The sequence below is a fragment of the Heterocephalus glaber genome, unplaced genomic scaffold (assembly GCF_053883595.1).
Source record: "Heterocephalus glaber isolate CG9 unplaced genomic scaffold, H.glaber_assembly_v1.0 deba00001457, whole genome shotgun sequence".
In the NCBI taxonomy this organism is placed as follows: Eukaryota; Metazoa; Chordata; class Mammalia; order Rodentia; family Bathyergidae; genus Heterocephalus; species Heterocephalus glaber.
In genome coordinates this window covers 37,184,722-37,202,210 of record NW_028258305.1, presented here as the reverse complement: position 1 = coordinate 37,202,210, position 17,489 = coordinate 37,184,722, and the positions used below count along the sequence as shown (strand labels likewise).

The following is a 17,489-nucleotide window of genomic DNA, read 5'->3' as shown; positions in this document are numbered from 1 at the left end:
GAGGAAGGCAGGGACGTGTTTCTTTTCCGAAGGGGGCAGTGCAGACCCATCCTTGAAGTTGCTAAGTGTTCCAGGGAAGGAAGGTGCAGTGGACACCTGCAAGGGCAGCCCTTCACGCCATCACTGGAGCAGCCTGGCTGAAGCGGGCTGTGCTCTTGGAGGCTGGAAGCTCTCAGAAGGCCATGTGGCAGGCCATCTCCAGGGCACTCGCCGCTCCTCGCCGTGCCTGGACAGTGAGTTATTGCAGACTGTTATCTTCAACAGCAGGCGGAAGCACCCCAGGCTGCTCCTTCCTGCAAAGCAGAGCCAGGTAATATTTACTGGCTCAAGCGAATAAGAAAAGCAGCCCCGTCACAGCACAGACAATGCATCACTCACCCACCATTTTTTCCCTTCTTTCTTTCATTATGTTTGTAATTTTGTTTTATTATTTCCCATTGGAAAGCTGTGAAATGAAAATGATGCAATCTACTGCTGTGAAATAATGTCGTGCTCGAGTCCTTTTCCAATAAGCCCCGAGGTTTGCACTGTGACGGCTTCATTAAATTAGCTCCATGGCAAATGGAAAAGCACTCAGAGTTTCAGCATTGGCTAATCCAATTGGCTGCCAGAGACCACGGGCCATGAGGGAGCTCAGACAATCTGTCCGTGGCAGGGGCAAATAGGCTGCCACCTGTCATGGGGGATGTTCCAGAGGCCACCATGTCGGTGTGGCTGCTAGACCTCTCTTATAACCTTCAGCCCTTCTCTAGTCTCGGATATGCCAGACACTGTCCAGATGCTAGGAGAATGGATGGCCAAGGGCAGGACTGTGGCTCAGTGTGTGAGGGGGGTAAACGGTGCTTTATGGAGGGTCACCAAGGTGCGCAGCAAGTACAAGGTGAAGTTCTCTTCAGAGGTCAGCCAGGTTCCAGGTTGCCAGTTGTCACAAGATATGTGAGATCCTTGCAGATGAAATAGGAAGGTACCAGCTCCCCTTTCCATCGCCATTCCCCAGAGTTTATGAGAAGAAATTCTCTCTGGCTGAGCTTTACAGCAGTATTGAAGATTTCCATTACTGATAGTTCTTCCCAGTTAGCATTTTCAGTATTAAACTCTGTCATTATGAAGTTAAATATGCATGCTCCCTAAATCTATGTGTATTATAACGAGATTTTATTGTTATAAATTTGTCTTCTTGGTCTTCCATTTCTGCCCGGGCTGTCTTTTTAAAACTAACGTCTGATAACTAGCCAGGAGGTAATTAGGAAGTGGTACTAAAGAATCACAGGCTTATTTTCTCACTCATTCACAGAAATTTATTGAGTGTCTACAATAAGGTATGGTCTCACTGCCAGTGGGAAAGACAGTGGTGACAACTAATTACAGCACTAAGGAGTTCCGGTCTGAGCCAACACAGGAAGCCCCTGCCCCCCCCCCCCATATAAATATTGGATAAAACAATTTGAAATCACAGCTGCATTTGAAAGGAAGAAGGGAGGGATTCCAGATTCCAAAAACCAAGCGTGAGTAGAGGGTGAGAGTAGGGGCTGAGAACTGGAGGAGAATTGAGGTGAAGCACATCACCAAGGCTCGGGCATTGCTATCCAAGCAGAGGCAGCTAGGAGATCCACAGCCTTGTGGGTGGCACGGAACAGAAATGAGGTCTTTCTTATAGCCTGCTGCCTGGAAGGGCTGGAAAGCCCTATCTACCAGCTGAGTGAGTAGCAATAGCATGGAAGCAGCACTAAAATTTGGAGTGGAAAAAGCAATGTGTGAATTATCATTATCCAAGCTGCGTCAAGCATAGAGTTGGGGCCCAAATTCTCATTGCTCACAGTGTGAAAACCACCAACAGAGAAATCAATGCACAAATTGGCCTGAAATCAATGTGACCCAATAGGACCCTACAGAGGTAAGCCCATATCCTGAGGCATGCTTGCACTACCAGAATACCCTGGATCCCCACAGGAAAAAACTCCCACTGCAGATGAACTTACAGGGAGAGATTACAAAGCACATAAGGAAAGAAACCAGGAGAGTAAGTCTCTGATTTCATGTGGCACCAGGCTCAACCATACATGCAGAGCCCAGATTTACCTCAAACCTCCCATTCTCCCCGTTCGCCTGCCATCACATCCCCTGCTCTAATCCACACAGCAGAGAGTGCCCAAAGCCCTTGTCTCTCTTCTCCCAATTGAACATATTTATCCCCTGGTATCTGTAGGGAGAGGTCCAGACTCTACCCACCCTTCTGTAGATCCCCAAATCCATACATGCTCAAGTCCATTATATAAAGTGGTATAGAATTTGCATATAACTTATGCCGATCCTCTTGCATACTTTAAATAGCTCTAGATTACGTAGAACACCTAGAACAATATAAATGCTATGTAGTTTTAATACTGAATTGTTTATGGAATAATGACAAAAGTGTGTGCAAAGTCAGCACGGATGGATTTTTTTCTTTGTATTTTTAATTGGTTGAATCCATAGGTGCAGAATCTGTGAAGACGGAGGGCCAACTGTATACACATGTTCATATGTAATGCATATAAATTCCTTCTCACTTAATATGCACATCACATTAATATATTCAGAGAAGCTCATATAGTTCCCACTAGTCAGAGGTGACCCTAAGGGAAGGGACTTCTGCCATCTCCTCCCTTGGCTTGGGGAGGGTTGAGTCTCCAAGCATAGTTTGGGGTCTAAATATTGTGGGCCCTTACGGTACTTTTTGGCCATAAAGGAGGATACATTTGAGTTATTCGTAGGAAAATGGATTGCTCTTGAGACCATAATGCTAAGTGAAATAAGTCAGTCACAAAAGGTTAAATGTCCCATGGTTTCTCTGAGAGACCCAAAATATAAATAATTTAAAGAGCAAAGTAAGAGTCATGCTAAGAAACAGGGGGATTGACTCTGTAGAGATGGGAAGGGGATCTGAGGAAGGAGGGAGAGGGGAGGGTGGGAGCAGGGGTCGTAAAAATGACCAAGATGCGATGTATGTATGAAGTCATGGTGGATTACAAATGTATACTAATACAAAATTTAAAACGTTTTTAGAAGAGGTAGAAATACCTTTTTCTCATACACTGATGTTATCCAACAAACTGTTACACACAGATACAGATGACCTGCTAAGTGAGTTATTCGAGACTATTGATGTTTGGTAATCAAACTGTGATCAGACTGAACTGAGGACTCTCATTCAGCACCTGCCAAATGGAGCGGTGGCCAGGCAAGGTTTGCCCACACTCACTGCTGGGCACGTGCAGTTCATGAGGACCCCTCGGACCACAGCGGGTCAGTGTCCTTTCAGATACTGTCAACTTCATCTTGAGCTGGTGGAGGTTTGGAACGCTGCTGTGCTTGCTTTTACAATTGCTTCTGCTTTGGCTGTATCTCCCAAGCACAGTGGAGGACAGTGCAGAGAGGGCTTCAGCTAGCTCCACACAGCTGTAGTGATTTCAACATCAGTTTTTCACCTCCATTTTCCACCCAAGAGGCCTTAGCACACAGGCTCTGTAGCTCATGTGTGAGCCATTCATTCCTCCATTAGCAGGTGACTCCACATCCTTCCCTGGGACCCTTTTTGTTATTCTCTCCAAGGTCTTTCACTGGGAGGGGGGGAGCTCAGTGGGAGACCTAAGCATTAGCTCTTCAACCACATGGAAAGAGCCTGGATGGGATGTGTTTGTCACCCTGAGCCAGAGGCCTCTGTTCCTCTTCCCCATTCCCTTACGTGTCTGAATCAGAATTTAGGCCATCTGCACTCTGTGACTTTATAGGGGTAGTAATATCATCTTCACCTGGGATAAGAAACTGTTTATCAACTAACTACTTAAGAAAACATCCACTGACAGCTCAGGGCTGGGGATACAGAAAGGCAGGAGACACCTCTCTTGCCACCTGGGAACTCAAGACAGTCACAAATACAGAGGGCGAGAAGCCAGCTGAGCACAGCACCAGGCTCTGAGTTGTTTATTCTAGCACAGTACTTATCTCAAGCTTTAAGGGAAAGGTCGCTGGCAAATTAGCCTACCCGCTTTCCTCTCTGCAAAGCTAGTTCAAGTCCAGTGGACGTGTACACAGCTTAAGGAGGCTTCAGAATGTCTTCTGCAGATGGCTTTACCTTTCCGTGGCCGCCTCTCCTTTTCTCACTGTAGAGTGGGATATTCCCAATCAAAGAGTTGCATGTGAACTAGCGAAGGTGATGGGAGGTTTGCATAAACAAATACAACTACCAGAGGACATTCTGGGTGTGTGCACAGCGAATCTTTACTTTCCCAGGGTACAGTAGTCCACAGTAATGGGTTTTATTATGAACTTGATATTCCCATCACTGCAGGGCTTTTTGGATGAAGAGATTAGACCTGTTTAGAATACAATGGTCACGGTGGTAAGTTTGTGGCAAAACAGCTTCCTGTGATCGCTCCCTCCCTGGCCTTCAGTCCCTTGAATGATCCTCTCCTCTTGAGTACGGGCAACTCCTGGCAACACCTTCTATCCCACAGAATATGGAAAAGTGATGGAGGTAACTTGTGAGGCCTGGTTCTAAAGGACCGTGACTCCATCTTGCTGGTGGTCCTCTTGCCTCCTTGGCCACCTTGCTGAGAAGTCCCTGCAATGTTGGACAGGCCCACACAGCAAGGGGCAGGGGGGAGCCCAGTCTGACTGCCTTTTAGAGCCAAAAAGCAACCAACAACCAAGTGAGCCTGGAACAGCCCCAGCCCCAGTGGAGCAGGCTGCAGCTCTGGCCAATATGCGGATGGCAGCCATGCTCGACTCCCTGGAGCAGAAGACACAATTAGCTGGGCCCGGATTTCTGACTGAGGGAATAAACACGCCATGCTTTAAGCTGCTAAGCTGTGGGTCATTTGTTACATGGCAATAGATAATGAAGGCAGTTACTACACAGCACGTGGTGGACTTACCTTGGCAGAAAAGGCATAGGCACATTTTGGAAATTTTTAAACCATACGGATCATTTCTTCTCTTAAGACCTAATTAACCACTTACCAGTCCAATTATTTAAATACAGAATGACCAAAAGTCGTATTTTTTCATTTTTATAACAGGAAATATAAAAATGACAATTTTTATCAAACTTATTCCATACAAGAATCAACTAGCTGAAATGAACCCTGCCTGAGCGATGCTAAAGATAGTACATCAACAAACACCCTGCCCGAGTGACGCTCAGGGTAAACCGTTAAGTGGGTAATAAAACTGGGCAACCACTGCGACCAATTCCCAGACCAAACCAGTAAGCTGGGCCTTTATTAGAGTAAGAAACTCCTGTGCCAGTGTGCACGCCACGACCCTTTACCCTAACCCCACGCTTATCCTGTCATCCTTGCCACTTTCGGAAGCAGTTCTGGAGCGAGTGTCTTTAGTTGCATTGTCATGGCTAATCTCACAATGGAAAATGTTTACCTCTCATGGTCATTTTGACTTTGGAGAAGAACCAGAAGTCACACAGTGCCAGATCCAGTGAATAAGGTAGATGAGGACACAGTAATGTTTCTATGAGCTGGGCGCGGTGGCACACGCCTATAATCCCAGCACTCAGGAGGCTGAGGCAGGAGGATCCCTGCAAGTTTAAGGCCAGCCTGGGCTGCACAATGAATTCAAGTCTAGCCTGAACTACATAGCAAGACCATGTCTCAAAAAAACAAACAAAACAAAACAAAAAAGTTAATGTTTCTATGAATCTGCTTTTCAATTGAATGATGCCTAGCAATAGCATTCACTCTATGTTTGATCATACTTTCCTAGACATTCATGAAAGAGGACTTCCAGAACTGTTTCAGAAATGGTGAGAATAACAGGGTAAGTATGTTTGAAGCAAGGGGGAGTATTCTGAAGGGGATTAATGGCAATGTGTCTTTTACTGTGATAATTTAAAAAATTTAAACACACACTATATATGTTGATCAGCACTCGTATCAGTACAAATGACCTCTCGGGTCCTACTCCGCCATGTGACAGAACAGGAAATGGTGGAGTAAAGAAACAGACTTTTGCGATCACACAGCTAGTTGGTGGCAACCTAGGATAAGGTCACGGGTCTCCCATCTGCCTTCTTCTCCTTTATCCTCTCTGCCACAAAACATCCCCACCCCCGCCCACATTCAATGGAGAAATCAGCTTGACCCTGAGGAGACATAGGAAGAAGGATGTGAGAGAAATCCAAAAACAACTTCTAAGATTAACTTTATTTGTTCTGAAAACCACTTCCATTCAGTATCTCCACTTTAGTCCTGGCCTGGTGACAAGGAAAGCTTCCCGCTCTGGCCTCTGTGGGTGTGTCTTTTGTAAGAAAGGAGCAGCAAACACTTCCCATTAGAGCTCTGTCTCCAGGTGCCAATCAGGGGAAGACTGGGCCAGGCCGGATCTTCACAGCACTGCGCACACATGGAGTCTGTCGCTGAGCCCTGCTGCTTGCGACCTTCTCCAGCCTCCACCCTGAGACAGCAGCTCTTGTCCCGAGGGACTCAGCTTCACCTTCAGCTGGGGCATCTGGTACACTTGCAGGCTGTTCATAGCCTGGTATCCAGTCTGTTCTGGTCCAGGGAAGCATGGCTTCCCCAGCCCATGCTAGATCCACCTGGGGTCCTCAAGAGCTCACTATGTCCCAGTGCTGGCTCATGAGTGAGGACTCGCATGGGTTGACAACCACCTCCTTGCCGTCCTCAGTGCTGTCACCAAACATGTCTGTGTCTAGGCAGAGGTGGGAAGCTATGTGCTCGATTCGGGAACCGGTCTTGCTCCATTGCTGAGAAGACAGTGGAGAGAGAGAATGAGCCAGGTCTCTCTGGCTAAGGCCAAGGATCTTATCCATATCCAGGTTTACAGCATCATCAAGAGGTTGACACCACAAGTCTAGGGTCAGCCTGTGACTTGATTTCCTGGTCTCATGGATACGTGGCATTATAACTAATTGTGCTGCCTGGTACCATTGTTGGTTTTCTTCTTTTAAAAATTGGATTAAAAAAATGCTTAAAAGCAAAATCAATATGTTTGCTAGGAAAACTCATTAGGAGGCAATAACTTTCAAAGCAATAGGTCAGGAAATGTAAAAGCAAGTCGGTCACAGGAGCAACCAAAGAAATGCTCCATGCCCTGGGTCTGCATGGTGACAAAGAGGTGGGGGAGAAGGGCGGGGACATTGAGAATGAGGGGATGAGTGGCGGGGGGCCTTCTTCAAAGTGTCTGCATGAGGGGCAGGCACGACAGTGCATCTCCTGTGCTGTTTCCCTGACTTCCCCTTGCACGAGAAGAAGAGAGGATGGACGGGTACTGGGGAACCATGATGGCCCAGGCACTGTGCTCGGTGCTTCGTAGCGACCATCTCAGTTAATTGCCCTGTGTGGTAGGCACCACCAGCCCATTTCAGAGGAGAAAAGGGAAGCTCAGAGAGGCTCAGAACCCTTCCATGGATCACGTAGCCAGTGGGCCATAAAATGGACACTTGAGTCTCAGTGGTGGTGGGCAGGAAACCAAGAGGAGCCAGCGCCTTGCTGCTGGAGGAAGTGGGCATATGGTGCATCTAGAATGTTAGGAATTTCGGGGGAACACACTACCGGGCCCCAAAGCCCTGAAGGCAAAGGGTCAAATCTTGCTCATTCTTGTGGCCCTAAGATCCTTGCCTGGGATCCCAGGTAGGGATGGAGTAAAGAGCGCCAATACCAGATGAGCAGCCTGGTGAGGTCAGCTGAAGTCAACAGATTTTCCCATTTGAGCTGAGCATCGGGGGCAACGTGGCATTGCTACTGGCCCCATGGAGACCATCCAAAGCACACCCCTCTCTCCTGACTGAAGGGACTTCCTTCTTATCAACCTTTCCTTTTCCAATAGCATCTCTCATCCTACCCATGAGACTTAGTCCTAACCAGGACACATTATGTGTGCTGCCACACCCCAGACCTGGCCATTGCTTACCTGTCTCTCATCTCCATTCTTGCAAAGAACGAGGACCACTGGGGCACCGGGGAACAAGGTGACAACTGACAGGCACAGCTCCTCCTGGATGATCTGCTGGGTGTAGGTGAAGGCCCACCCCTGGGGAAAGAGACCAGGAAGGTACACTCAGGATTGAGGAATCCACCACTCACAGGATGCCACTGTGCCTCTGTGTGATAATCAGAATAGCTTGTAAGAAGTGCCAGAAGTCCCAACAGGCACTGACCGTCAACAAAGTCACCTTGGAAAATGCTACTCAAGGGCCTCAGCATAGGAGGTTACGCTCCCATGGGAGTCTCTGTTCCTATGCCCTGTGATGAGGACTGGGTCTGGCCCATACACATGGCGCCTGCAGGATGAACAATCCTGAATTTTGAGTAAGAGCCTAAACAACAGCCTAGCTGAACTGTATGGTATCTAGTGACCCTGTCTGGAGACGATGTCTTGAGAAGAACCTGTTCTCCATGCTTGCTCTCTCCAGCAGCCATCTCACAGGTTGACATCCTACCTCAAGCTGTCTTTAGACTGTCCCCATCTTTAAAGGGAGTTCAAATCAATGTCTTGGGAACACGAGAACTATGACAAGAGGTAGACTGAGGGGCAAAGGGGATGAAGAAGAGATCCAAAGGAGGAGCTGGGAGGGAAAGAAAGTTATGAGAAATCCAATTATTTTAAGAGGTACACACACTTCAATACGCCAGTACAGTTGACAATTTGGCCCTGAACTTCTGCCGGAAAAGATGCTGAGGAATTAGGTTCACAAGCAGAGTCCTGGTGGTGTAAGGTGGTGTTCTGTGAGGTCATCACCAGGAATGGTCCTCACATATTTCACCCAAAGTGCCAAAGACCAGAGAGCAACTGGGGTGAAGCCTAAAGCAAGTCAGGGGACAACAAGCCCGGGCATCACAGCTGTCACCATGTGCTCCATGGAGAGATCTTCCCCAGGCTGAACACAAGGACAGCATCTGCCCTTCATTTTGTCCTGCAGCAAAGGAGATGATCTCTGAGTTGGAGCCCTCTGTCCTGCAGAGGACCCCGTGAAGGGTTGCTCTCTGCCATATCCCTGCTGACCCTCAGCCCAGGACCAGACCACTGAGGCTACTTCTCCTTGGCCCAAAATGAATAAAGAGCCCTTTAGAAGAGACACTTCTGCTCCAGCACCGAGTGTCTCCTAAACAGACATGGTGTTCATCTGCCCCTCATTCCGTGCCTTCCCTGTCTGCCTCCTGGACCCGTGTCCTCTCCATGGTCTGCCAAACATCCTTAATGTCTTTCGTGGACCTGTCTTGTTCCTTCTCCTGTCCCACAGGCTCGGGCTCTTCTGCTGTTCTAGCCACACCGCTCATCTTCCCCCAAGTTGGGTCCACCTGCTGGACCATGACCACTGCCCCTCCTGGCCCAGAATCTTCCCCTGTCCTTCACCTCTTGATGGGGCCACCATTCAGGGGGAGCCACTGACAACTCCTACTGGATGATTCTTTCACTACCTTTTCTAATTGGGGGTGCTGGGAGAAGACCTCGACTAGAAAATAAACACCCTCTGGGGAGTGGATGAACAAGTCTCTGAGTTGATCTTTCTTGCAACATGGATGGGCTTTCTCTGTACAATTCCAACTACTTCCATATTTACGTATATTTGAAATTTTCCATAACAAAATACTCATCAAATCTGTTCCTTGGGACACACCAAGAAGTATTTTCTGGCCTTGTGAACATCATCATTGTACACATGCCATTTGCTTCCCTCCCAGTTAAGCTGAGGGGAAAGAAGTCTACACACACAGAAGTGATTCAGTGATCTTCACATGTTTAATAATGGATGATACTTTTTGAGCATTTTTATGTGCCAGACTGTTCTGAGATCTTTACACTGATGAGTCTTCCTATGAATCCCATTGTCCCCGTTTCACAGGTGATGAAAGCAAGGCTTGTAGAGATTATTCAAATCATGTCCTAAGACTGGTCCCCAAAACAGGTCTCTCCCATGGCTCTGCCACCACTGATGCTGGCTGAATTACGCTGGCTCTGGAGCTCTTTCAGACAAATTTAGTCATGAGAGACAACACCTGTCCCTGAGATTCCTCAAGGTTGTAAATATTAAAACCATAGATCAGTTCCCCCTTAACTGGACTCAGATGGCAAGAGAGTTTTTGTAGCCAGTTCCTCATGACAACCCCTTTGAAAGGCAAACAAAGGTTGTCCCCAGGTCAGAGTCTAGGGTGGACAGGCCAGAGAGCAGTCCTCCCCTAGCATTTATGATATTAGGGCAAGAGTGTGAACGGAGGCCCATGCTCCACAGTCCCAGCCCCGGCCACAGGGACCCTCACAGTGATGCTTCCAGCCTGTGCCTGCTCCCCAGCCTCCAGAGTCAAGTGTGGTCATTCTCCTCAGGGCCCAGCTTGGGCCCAGGAGTGTGTATAGTGACACAGCTCCCCCAGAGGACACAGGCATGAGGTCCACAGAGGTCCTGAAATCAAGCTTGGACGACTGAGCGGGGGATCCTGGGGTTCTAAGACATCTGGAGTGTGATCTATAGAAAGGGGGCCCTGCATGTGGGCCCAGAATATTCCTGGGCTTGTGGGGAGGAGAGAAAAGGGCCCAAGGGCCAAGCCTAAGGGCAGGGCTGCTGGGACTGTTTGTCCAGGCCCATAGGACGACAGATCACAACTTTAGGCTTTGGCTGTCCTCTGGAAAGAAGGCTAAACAGTGAGTGATGAAGAAAAAGAAATGAGACTTGTACCTTTCTTCCATTACCTGCACTATGGCACATAGGGAAGAATGAATTAGCCACTTTAAAAATAAATCCTGTCATTAACTTATGACCTCCACAATATAATGGCATTATATTTTTGTGTTAACAGCATTTAATGGATTAAACAGAAAAACTTAAAACATAGTTTCTAAAAGCCCATATTGACATTTCTTTTTAAATAGTCTAGGTGCCTGGAAGTGCTGGGCGTGGATTGTCCTGAGACTCCAATTCATCAATGCCTTTTGGAAAAGAATTCACATGGCGAGGTGGCTCACCCCAGGCTGGTGTCTGAGGAAGCTCCCCAAAGATCCCCCACCCCACTGGGCCTATGAACAGACAGGGATAGAAGCCTGTACACTAGTGGACATTCCACTAGCTGGTACTTTGCTGGCATTTTGAGAATTCAATTCCCAGAGGTGGGCTGCTGACTTCTGGCCACATGTGGGAGGGGAGAGGAGGGAGAAGGGGAGGGGAGGAGATGGAGGAAAGGTCTGGCCTGCTGTGGCTCCATCGGGAGACTGGCCAAAGCCTGGCCCATGATTGGCATCCCTCCTCATCCCCAAAGCACACACACAGGGAAGGTAATTGCAAGATGGTCCTACAGGCTGGTGCAGGTTGCTTTGGCTCTCTGTGGGGACAAGGGTCCACCCCTGGCCCTCCAGCCCCTTTACCAGTCCCTTGGAGAAGGAAAACTGACCACCCATGCTCAGAGGATGTCTCCAGAGATAGCCACTACTACCCTCGGGCAGGGAATGGCTGGTGGGGTTTCTTCTCTCCTGGAAACACCCCTTTGACCACAACTGCAAAAGCCAGGATGGGAGCCACAGTGCTCAGCTTGGGGCTTACTGTCTTGCACTGAATAAGTGGGGTGTGTGTGTGTGTGCAGAAGCAGGGGAAAATAGTTTCTTAAGAGGCAATCAACTAAGACAGGCAGGGGTGAGGATGAGAGCAGGAACAGAGGCTGGTGTTGGAGCTCCTTCCTCTGATGGGCAGGAAGCAGCCTAGAGCAGTGTAGATTTTCTGCCCCAAACCACTACAGCCTGCCCTGGCATCAATCATAAACAACCCGAGAGCCTCACTTGTCCCATCTGTCAAGTGGGGGTGACAACAGGACACGATTGTGCACGGGGTTACTGGAGACAAGATGATGCCTGGTGAGCGCTTGGCCCAGAGCCTGGCCCTGCCTGGAAGTAAGTGCTCAACCAATACAGTAGCATGTTCATGCCATTCGGAAGAGGGGTTGGTGAGGTGACAGAAATGTTAGTCCATGGCATTTACTGATGAGTTCCACATTCAAAAATTTCTCTGTACAGGAACATTAAACAACTGAAAAGAAAAAATCAATGCAAGGCAGCACTGCTGTTTTTGTTGTGCTACAGGACCAATGTAACCCTGCTGAGAGGGAACTTTCCAGGGCCAGGTCAAGTTCCAGAAAGTTCCTATTCATGGTCCATTTCATCCTCAGAAGCCCTGGGAGGAAGGTATCATTCCAGGAAAGGGAAGACTGAGGATCAAAGGGTCAATGGTTGCTCTGGGCAATACCAGGAGCAGCTCTGGTTCTTACTGTGCATGTGAGCCCTCATCGGTGAGGAGGGGCCTAACTACACACGGCCACCCGCTGGCCTCCAACCTTAGAGGTCACACAGATGACTCACTGGTCTATGGAACATGCTCTTGAAACTCTCTTCACAAAAGGTGTTTGGAATGAACGAGGCCAGATTCTATGGAACTTTTCATTCAGTGGCCTCTCAGCACACCCGGATCTCTGAAGGGTCAGCTGCAGTGATCAGCATCCACTGTGACAAGACCCCAGTGCACCAGCTAGCTGAGCTGGGTCTCTTTCTCAGGTGCACAGACATGGACCACAACTCAGCCTGATGGAGACACCTGCCCAGACATAGCAGAGGGATCTGGAAGGCTCACACTTATACACCTCCTTCAACTAGGACCTTCACTGGACTCATATTTGGGGCCTTTTTTCTACTTCCAACTCATCCTGTCCTTTACTCCCGTATTGTAAAAGTGCACATATCTGTGGATTAAAACCCCATATCCAATACACCCTGTGTTTGTCCTGGGGTTAAGCTCTGGGTGACAGCCGGGGTTAGAATCCTGGCTTAATAACATTGTAAACTTGGGCAAGTTATTCAATTCTGTACCTCAGGGACCTCTAGTGTAAAATGAAAACTCTATCAGTCCCTCTGGCAGGGAGTCACTATACAAAATAAATGGGACAATACACCTATGTTCCAGAATGGCGTGCTCCACCTAGCAATTGCCTGGTTATTGTGTGCTGTGCTGGCAGCAGTGGGAGTGGGTAGGGGAAGTAGAGAGGAAGAGAGATAGCCCTGAAGACATTCAGAAGCTGCCTAGGAGACATTTGGGCACGTGCTTGTGAGGGCTGTTCCCAAGGCCATGCTGAGAAGGCACAGGAAGGAAGTGGCACAGGTACAGAGGTGGTAAAGTGGTGGGTGACTCTGGATATAGTCTTCCTGCCCCCAGAGGTGCCCATGTGCACATGGGGGTCACCCTCACCTGCCTATGTGTTCCACAGGTGAGAGGGAGCCTAGATGGCTGGGGACACAGGTGGATGACACCTAAAAAGCATTTTCATTTAGGTTTCCCCCTTCCTTTAAATTGGGCTAGAAACTAAATTAGGGGCCCTGACTTCTTTTTCTAGAGAATCCAGTAAAGTTCAGAGGAATCTTGTTGACCTGGAGACTTCTAGGGACTCGAAGGTTTTCAAACGCACAATGCATTATTTCTCTTGTATCTGCCTCAGGGCATTAGTTGGCCAGCAACTTTGATATAAATTCAAATTCAACATTTTGTCCCCAAGGTTGACAAACCAGCAGGAAGGGAAGTGGTACAGGGAGAGGGACAGATGGGCTGGGGGTGGAACTGAGATGTGAGCCACGGTCAGAGCTGGAGGATAAACGTCTCTTTGTAGCAATGAGGGTACCCCAGTACCCAGGGCTCAGCCACCTGACAAGTGAGTGGCAGATGGAAGCAGAACTTGGAGCTCCTGGTCCCCAGTCCCTGTAGTTCAGGGCCTCAGGATCCCCTGCCCAATGGTCTTGGCCTAATTTCAGGTCCTGCATGGATGTCATAACTGGGTTTGTCTTCTGAAGGTAGACTGTGACCCTAGTACACACCCTTAACCCAGGGCAACTGTTGGAGGGGATGACCATCCTCGGATATGCAGGCTGGGAATTCTGGGTATAGGGCAGAGCCAGGGGTAGAAGAAAAAGGAAGCCAATGCTGTGAGTGTCCCCATGGCCTGGGTAAAATCCGTGGAGTACAGGCCTTCTTTAACACTCTTGGCTCAATTCCTATATATGTTAGCAGGGAGGGGACGACTCCCTGGCCTGCCCATCCTACATCCTGACATGGGGTAAGACCATTGACTGCTCACAGGGGTTGTTGTTGAACATTGGCCACAAAGAAGATTCTCCTACCAGCTGTGATGCTTGATTGATGGTGTCAACTTGAGTAAGAGAAGCTCAACTAAATTGGCTCAGTAATTCCACACCCTGGGATGTGGAAGATCTACCCTAGGGTGCCTTGTCATCTGGATGGTAGAAAGGGGAAATGAAGAAGGATGGATCTGCTTCTGTTTCTTCAGAGGAGCTCCAGTCTTTGCCTTCACCTTGGACGTCATCTCCTGGCTTCCAGTGCAGACTCTTTCACTTCCAGTGCAGATTCTTCAGCCTTCCAGCATAGTCTTTTCAGCTTTCCATCGAAGACTCATTTGCCTCTTGATATGGACTTGCATGGGAGACTGCAGTGAGCCCCAGACCTTCTACTAAATGCTTCAGCCTCCAGGGTGGAGATGGACCCTCTAGACTATTCCTCATCTGACTGTGGGTGGCCATTGTAAGCCAATCTTGTAAATTCTTATATATTTGTATATCTTGTATTATATCCGTTTCTCTAGTAAACACTGATACATCAGCTGCCACCTGTCAAGGTGGAGCTGATCAATAGTTTTACTATTACACGCTTGAAGAGAAATCTCAGGGACAGGCATTTTCTCCTACAACTAAACTTGCCTAAGAGAGCTCTAGAACCAGCCATGATTCAGCAAGCATCAGCAGTGACAGAGCTGCTGGAGAGAGCTGGCATGGGGTCCCCCTCCTACTACACTTTGGATAACCTCTGTGAGCCCTGGAAATGTGGACAACTGTAGTATCTAATGAAAAGAGCTCTTATGCCACTTCCTTGATATGGCCTCTCAGAGATAGACAAGGTGGGCATAGGGACAAGGTGTTGTGGGCATCATGTAAAGGTGTTTGAGGGCACATGCAACACCCCCTGGACAGCCAAGAGGCAGGACAAGTATCGAAGATGTAGGTGTGCAGAGGAAAGGAGGGAAAAGTAGCATTTTGAGGAGAAAACCCTGCCAATGGCTAATATTAGCAAAAGGGCACAGAAGCAGAAAGACAGGACTGGTGGTTAATGAAGAAGGAGGAGAGGGTTCAGAGTGGAAGAGAAAGGGAGCATAACTCAGTCCTACAATGGTGCATAGGACTCAACACACACATGCACAACTGGGGAGCCAACTTCAGGGGAAATGATTAGGTGGATTTCTTGCAGTCTAACATGGGTTTAACATCACCAGAGTATTTGGAAAGGGGCCCCAGCCTAGCTGCTGGGCCATGGGCTCCAAGAACAGGGGCTGCATCTAATCCCGCATGATCTCACCTTTCCCCCCAGCACGCAGCATGGAGGCTAGGATCAAATCTTTATCGTGCTATTATCTTCTAGCATCCTGAATTAACATGGTAGCTATACAAGCCAAGCTATTCTCTCAAAGCAGACAGGAGCACAGCTAGCACTGTCTTCTGGAGAACTATGCTTACCTGTAGACCTAACTGCCATGACCCTGATTGCTTCTCCTTCCTCCCATGGCAGAAGTCTGCTGGAATGGGCTAATTCTTCCCCAGCAAATGAAAGCCGGGCAGTCTGTCCAAGGCCTGGCATTGGCCCACTCCTCTCTCAGGCCCACAAAGCCTGTGGCTCCTTCCTTCTCACTTCCCTATGCAGCCAAAGACAGCTATTTCCAGAAGAACCCCTGCTTTCCTGAAGAAAGACCAAGCAAACTGCTGTCCTAGGGAAGGACAGCATTGTGGCTGTTGAAATTCTCACAACCTCAGCCTACATGACTCAAGAGCAGGAATGACCACACTGTATAAAATGCTACTTCAGCTACTCTCAGCCAATTGGCCACACCTATGCCAAAATCAACACCTTGTCCTTCTTCATCTGAGAAGTGTGCATTCCTCTCAGATGCCCATTTTTGGGTTGGGTCTTTAAATTTGGGAAGTTTGATTTTTTTTCAGTTCTTTATATATTCTAGATATCAATCTTTTGTTTGAGGAACAGCTGGCAAAAATTTTTTCCTACTCTGCTAGTTGTCTCTTTACTCTGTTGGTGATTTCTTTTGCTGTACAAAAGCCTTTTAATAATCTGAGATCCCAGTTGTTGATTCTTTGTAATATTTCCCATGTGATCAGGGTTTTGTTCATAAAGTCTTTGCCCACACCTATGTCCTCAAGAGCTCCACCTATTCTCTCTTCCAACAGATTATGATAAAGTATTCAATATCACTGGCCATTCAAGAGACACAAATTAAAACAACACTGAGATTCCATCTCACTCCAGAGAGAATGGCTATTATCAGGAAATCAACCAATAACAAATGCTGCCGGGGCTATGGGGGAAAAGGAACCCTTCTCCATTGTTGGTGGGAGTGTAGACTGGTGCAACCACTGTGGAAATCAGTGTGGAGATTCCTTAAAACACTAGGACCAGAGGTTCCATTCAACGCAGCTATTCCCCTTCTCGGTATCTTCCAAAAGAATTAAAAGAATCATACCACAGTGATATATGCACACCCATGTTCATAGTGGCACAGTTTGTAATAGCTAAAGCTTGCAAACAATCCAAATGCCTATCAAACAATGAATGGATAAAGATGTGGGGTTTTTATACAATGCAGTATTAGCCACAAAGAAGGATAAGCTTGAGACATTTATAGCTAAATGGATGCACTATACTAAATAGACCACACTCTTAAGTGAAATGAATTGGACACATATGTGTAGATATCATGTTGTTTCTCTGGTGTGAGAAACTTAAAGTGTAAATAAGGACCAAAATGTATAATAGACATAGTGAAAAAGGAAGAAAATGTTCAACTGGGAAGGGGCACAAGGAAAGGGGAGAGGGAAAGGAAGGAAGGAAGGAAGGGAAAACAATGAGAAAAGAAGGATGAAATGGAAACAAAGCTCCTGTAAATAAGAAGGGAAAGAGGGGTAAAAGGGAGGCAAGGGGGCCGGGGATTTAGCTCAGTGGTTCTGCGCCTGCCCCAAAAGCGCAAGGACCTGAGTCCCATCCCGGTACCCCCCCCAAAAAAAATGGAGGCGAGGGGTATGGGGAAAAATGTGAATCAAGATATAGCATGTACAGGTACAAATTCCATAAGATGAATGTGATCACGGCATATATCTAAATTGTACCAATAAACTTAATTAATGATAAAAAACAAAGCTATCGGAAAAAATACATTTTATGACCTGTGTGCCACACTTGAGAGGACAGAGAAGATAGAGCATGAAAGGACGGCAAAAGACACCATGCTTGGTAGATCTGAAAATGAAATCCTTAAAGTGTGGAATTCTCTGCCAAATAATTCTCAGTCAATGAAAGCACTTGGGATTGCTTTTCTTACTTTGTTTGGATCATCTTATGGTTGTGGGCAGCTGATTTCAGATTTGAATTATATCAA

At 47.6% G+C, this 17,489-nt stretch overlaps 1 protein-coding gene across 1 annotated transcript in view; it reads right to left on the bottom strand.

Annotated features, from left to right (window-relative positions):
- Positions 1-6,181: 6,181 nt before the first annotated feature.
- The window catches only part of Galnt14 (polypeptide N-acetylgalactosaminyltransferase 14), a 211,110-nt gene continuing 199,802 nt past the window's right edge, over positions 6,182-17,489 (bottom strand). The window contains exons 14-15 of the mRNA XM_004839254.3: positions 7,927-8,046; positions 6,182-6,760 (exon numbers count right to left, since the gene is read on the bottom strand). Of these exons, the coding sequence (XP_004839311.1) occupies positions 6,602-6,760; positions 7,927-8,046 (279 nt within the window). The 3' untranslated portion in view covers positions 6,182-6,601. The remainder of the gene's footprint in view (positions 6,761-7,926; positions 8,047-17,489) is intronic.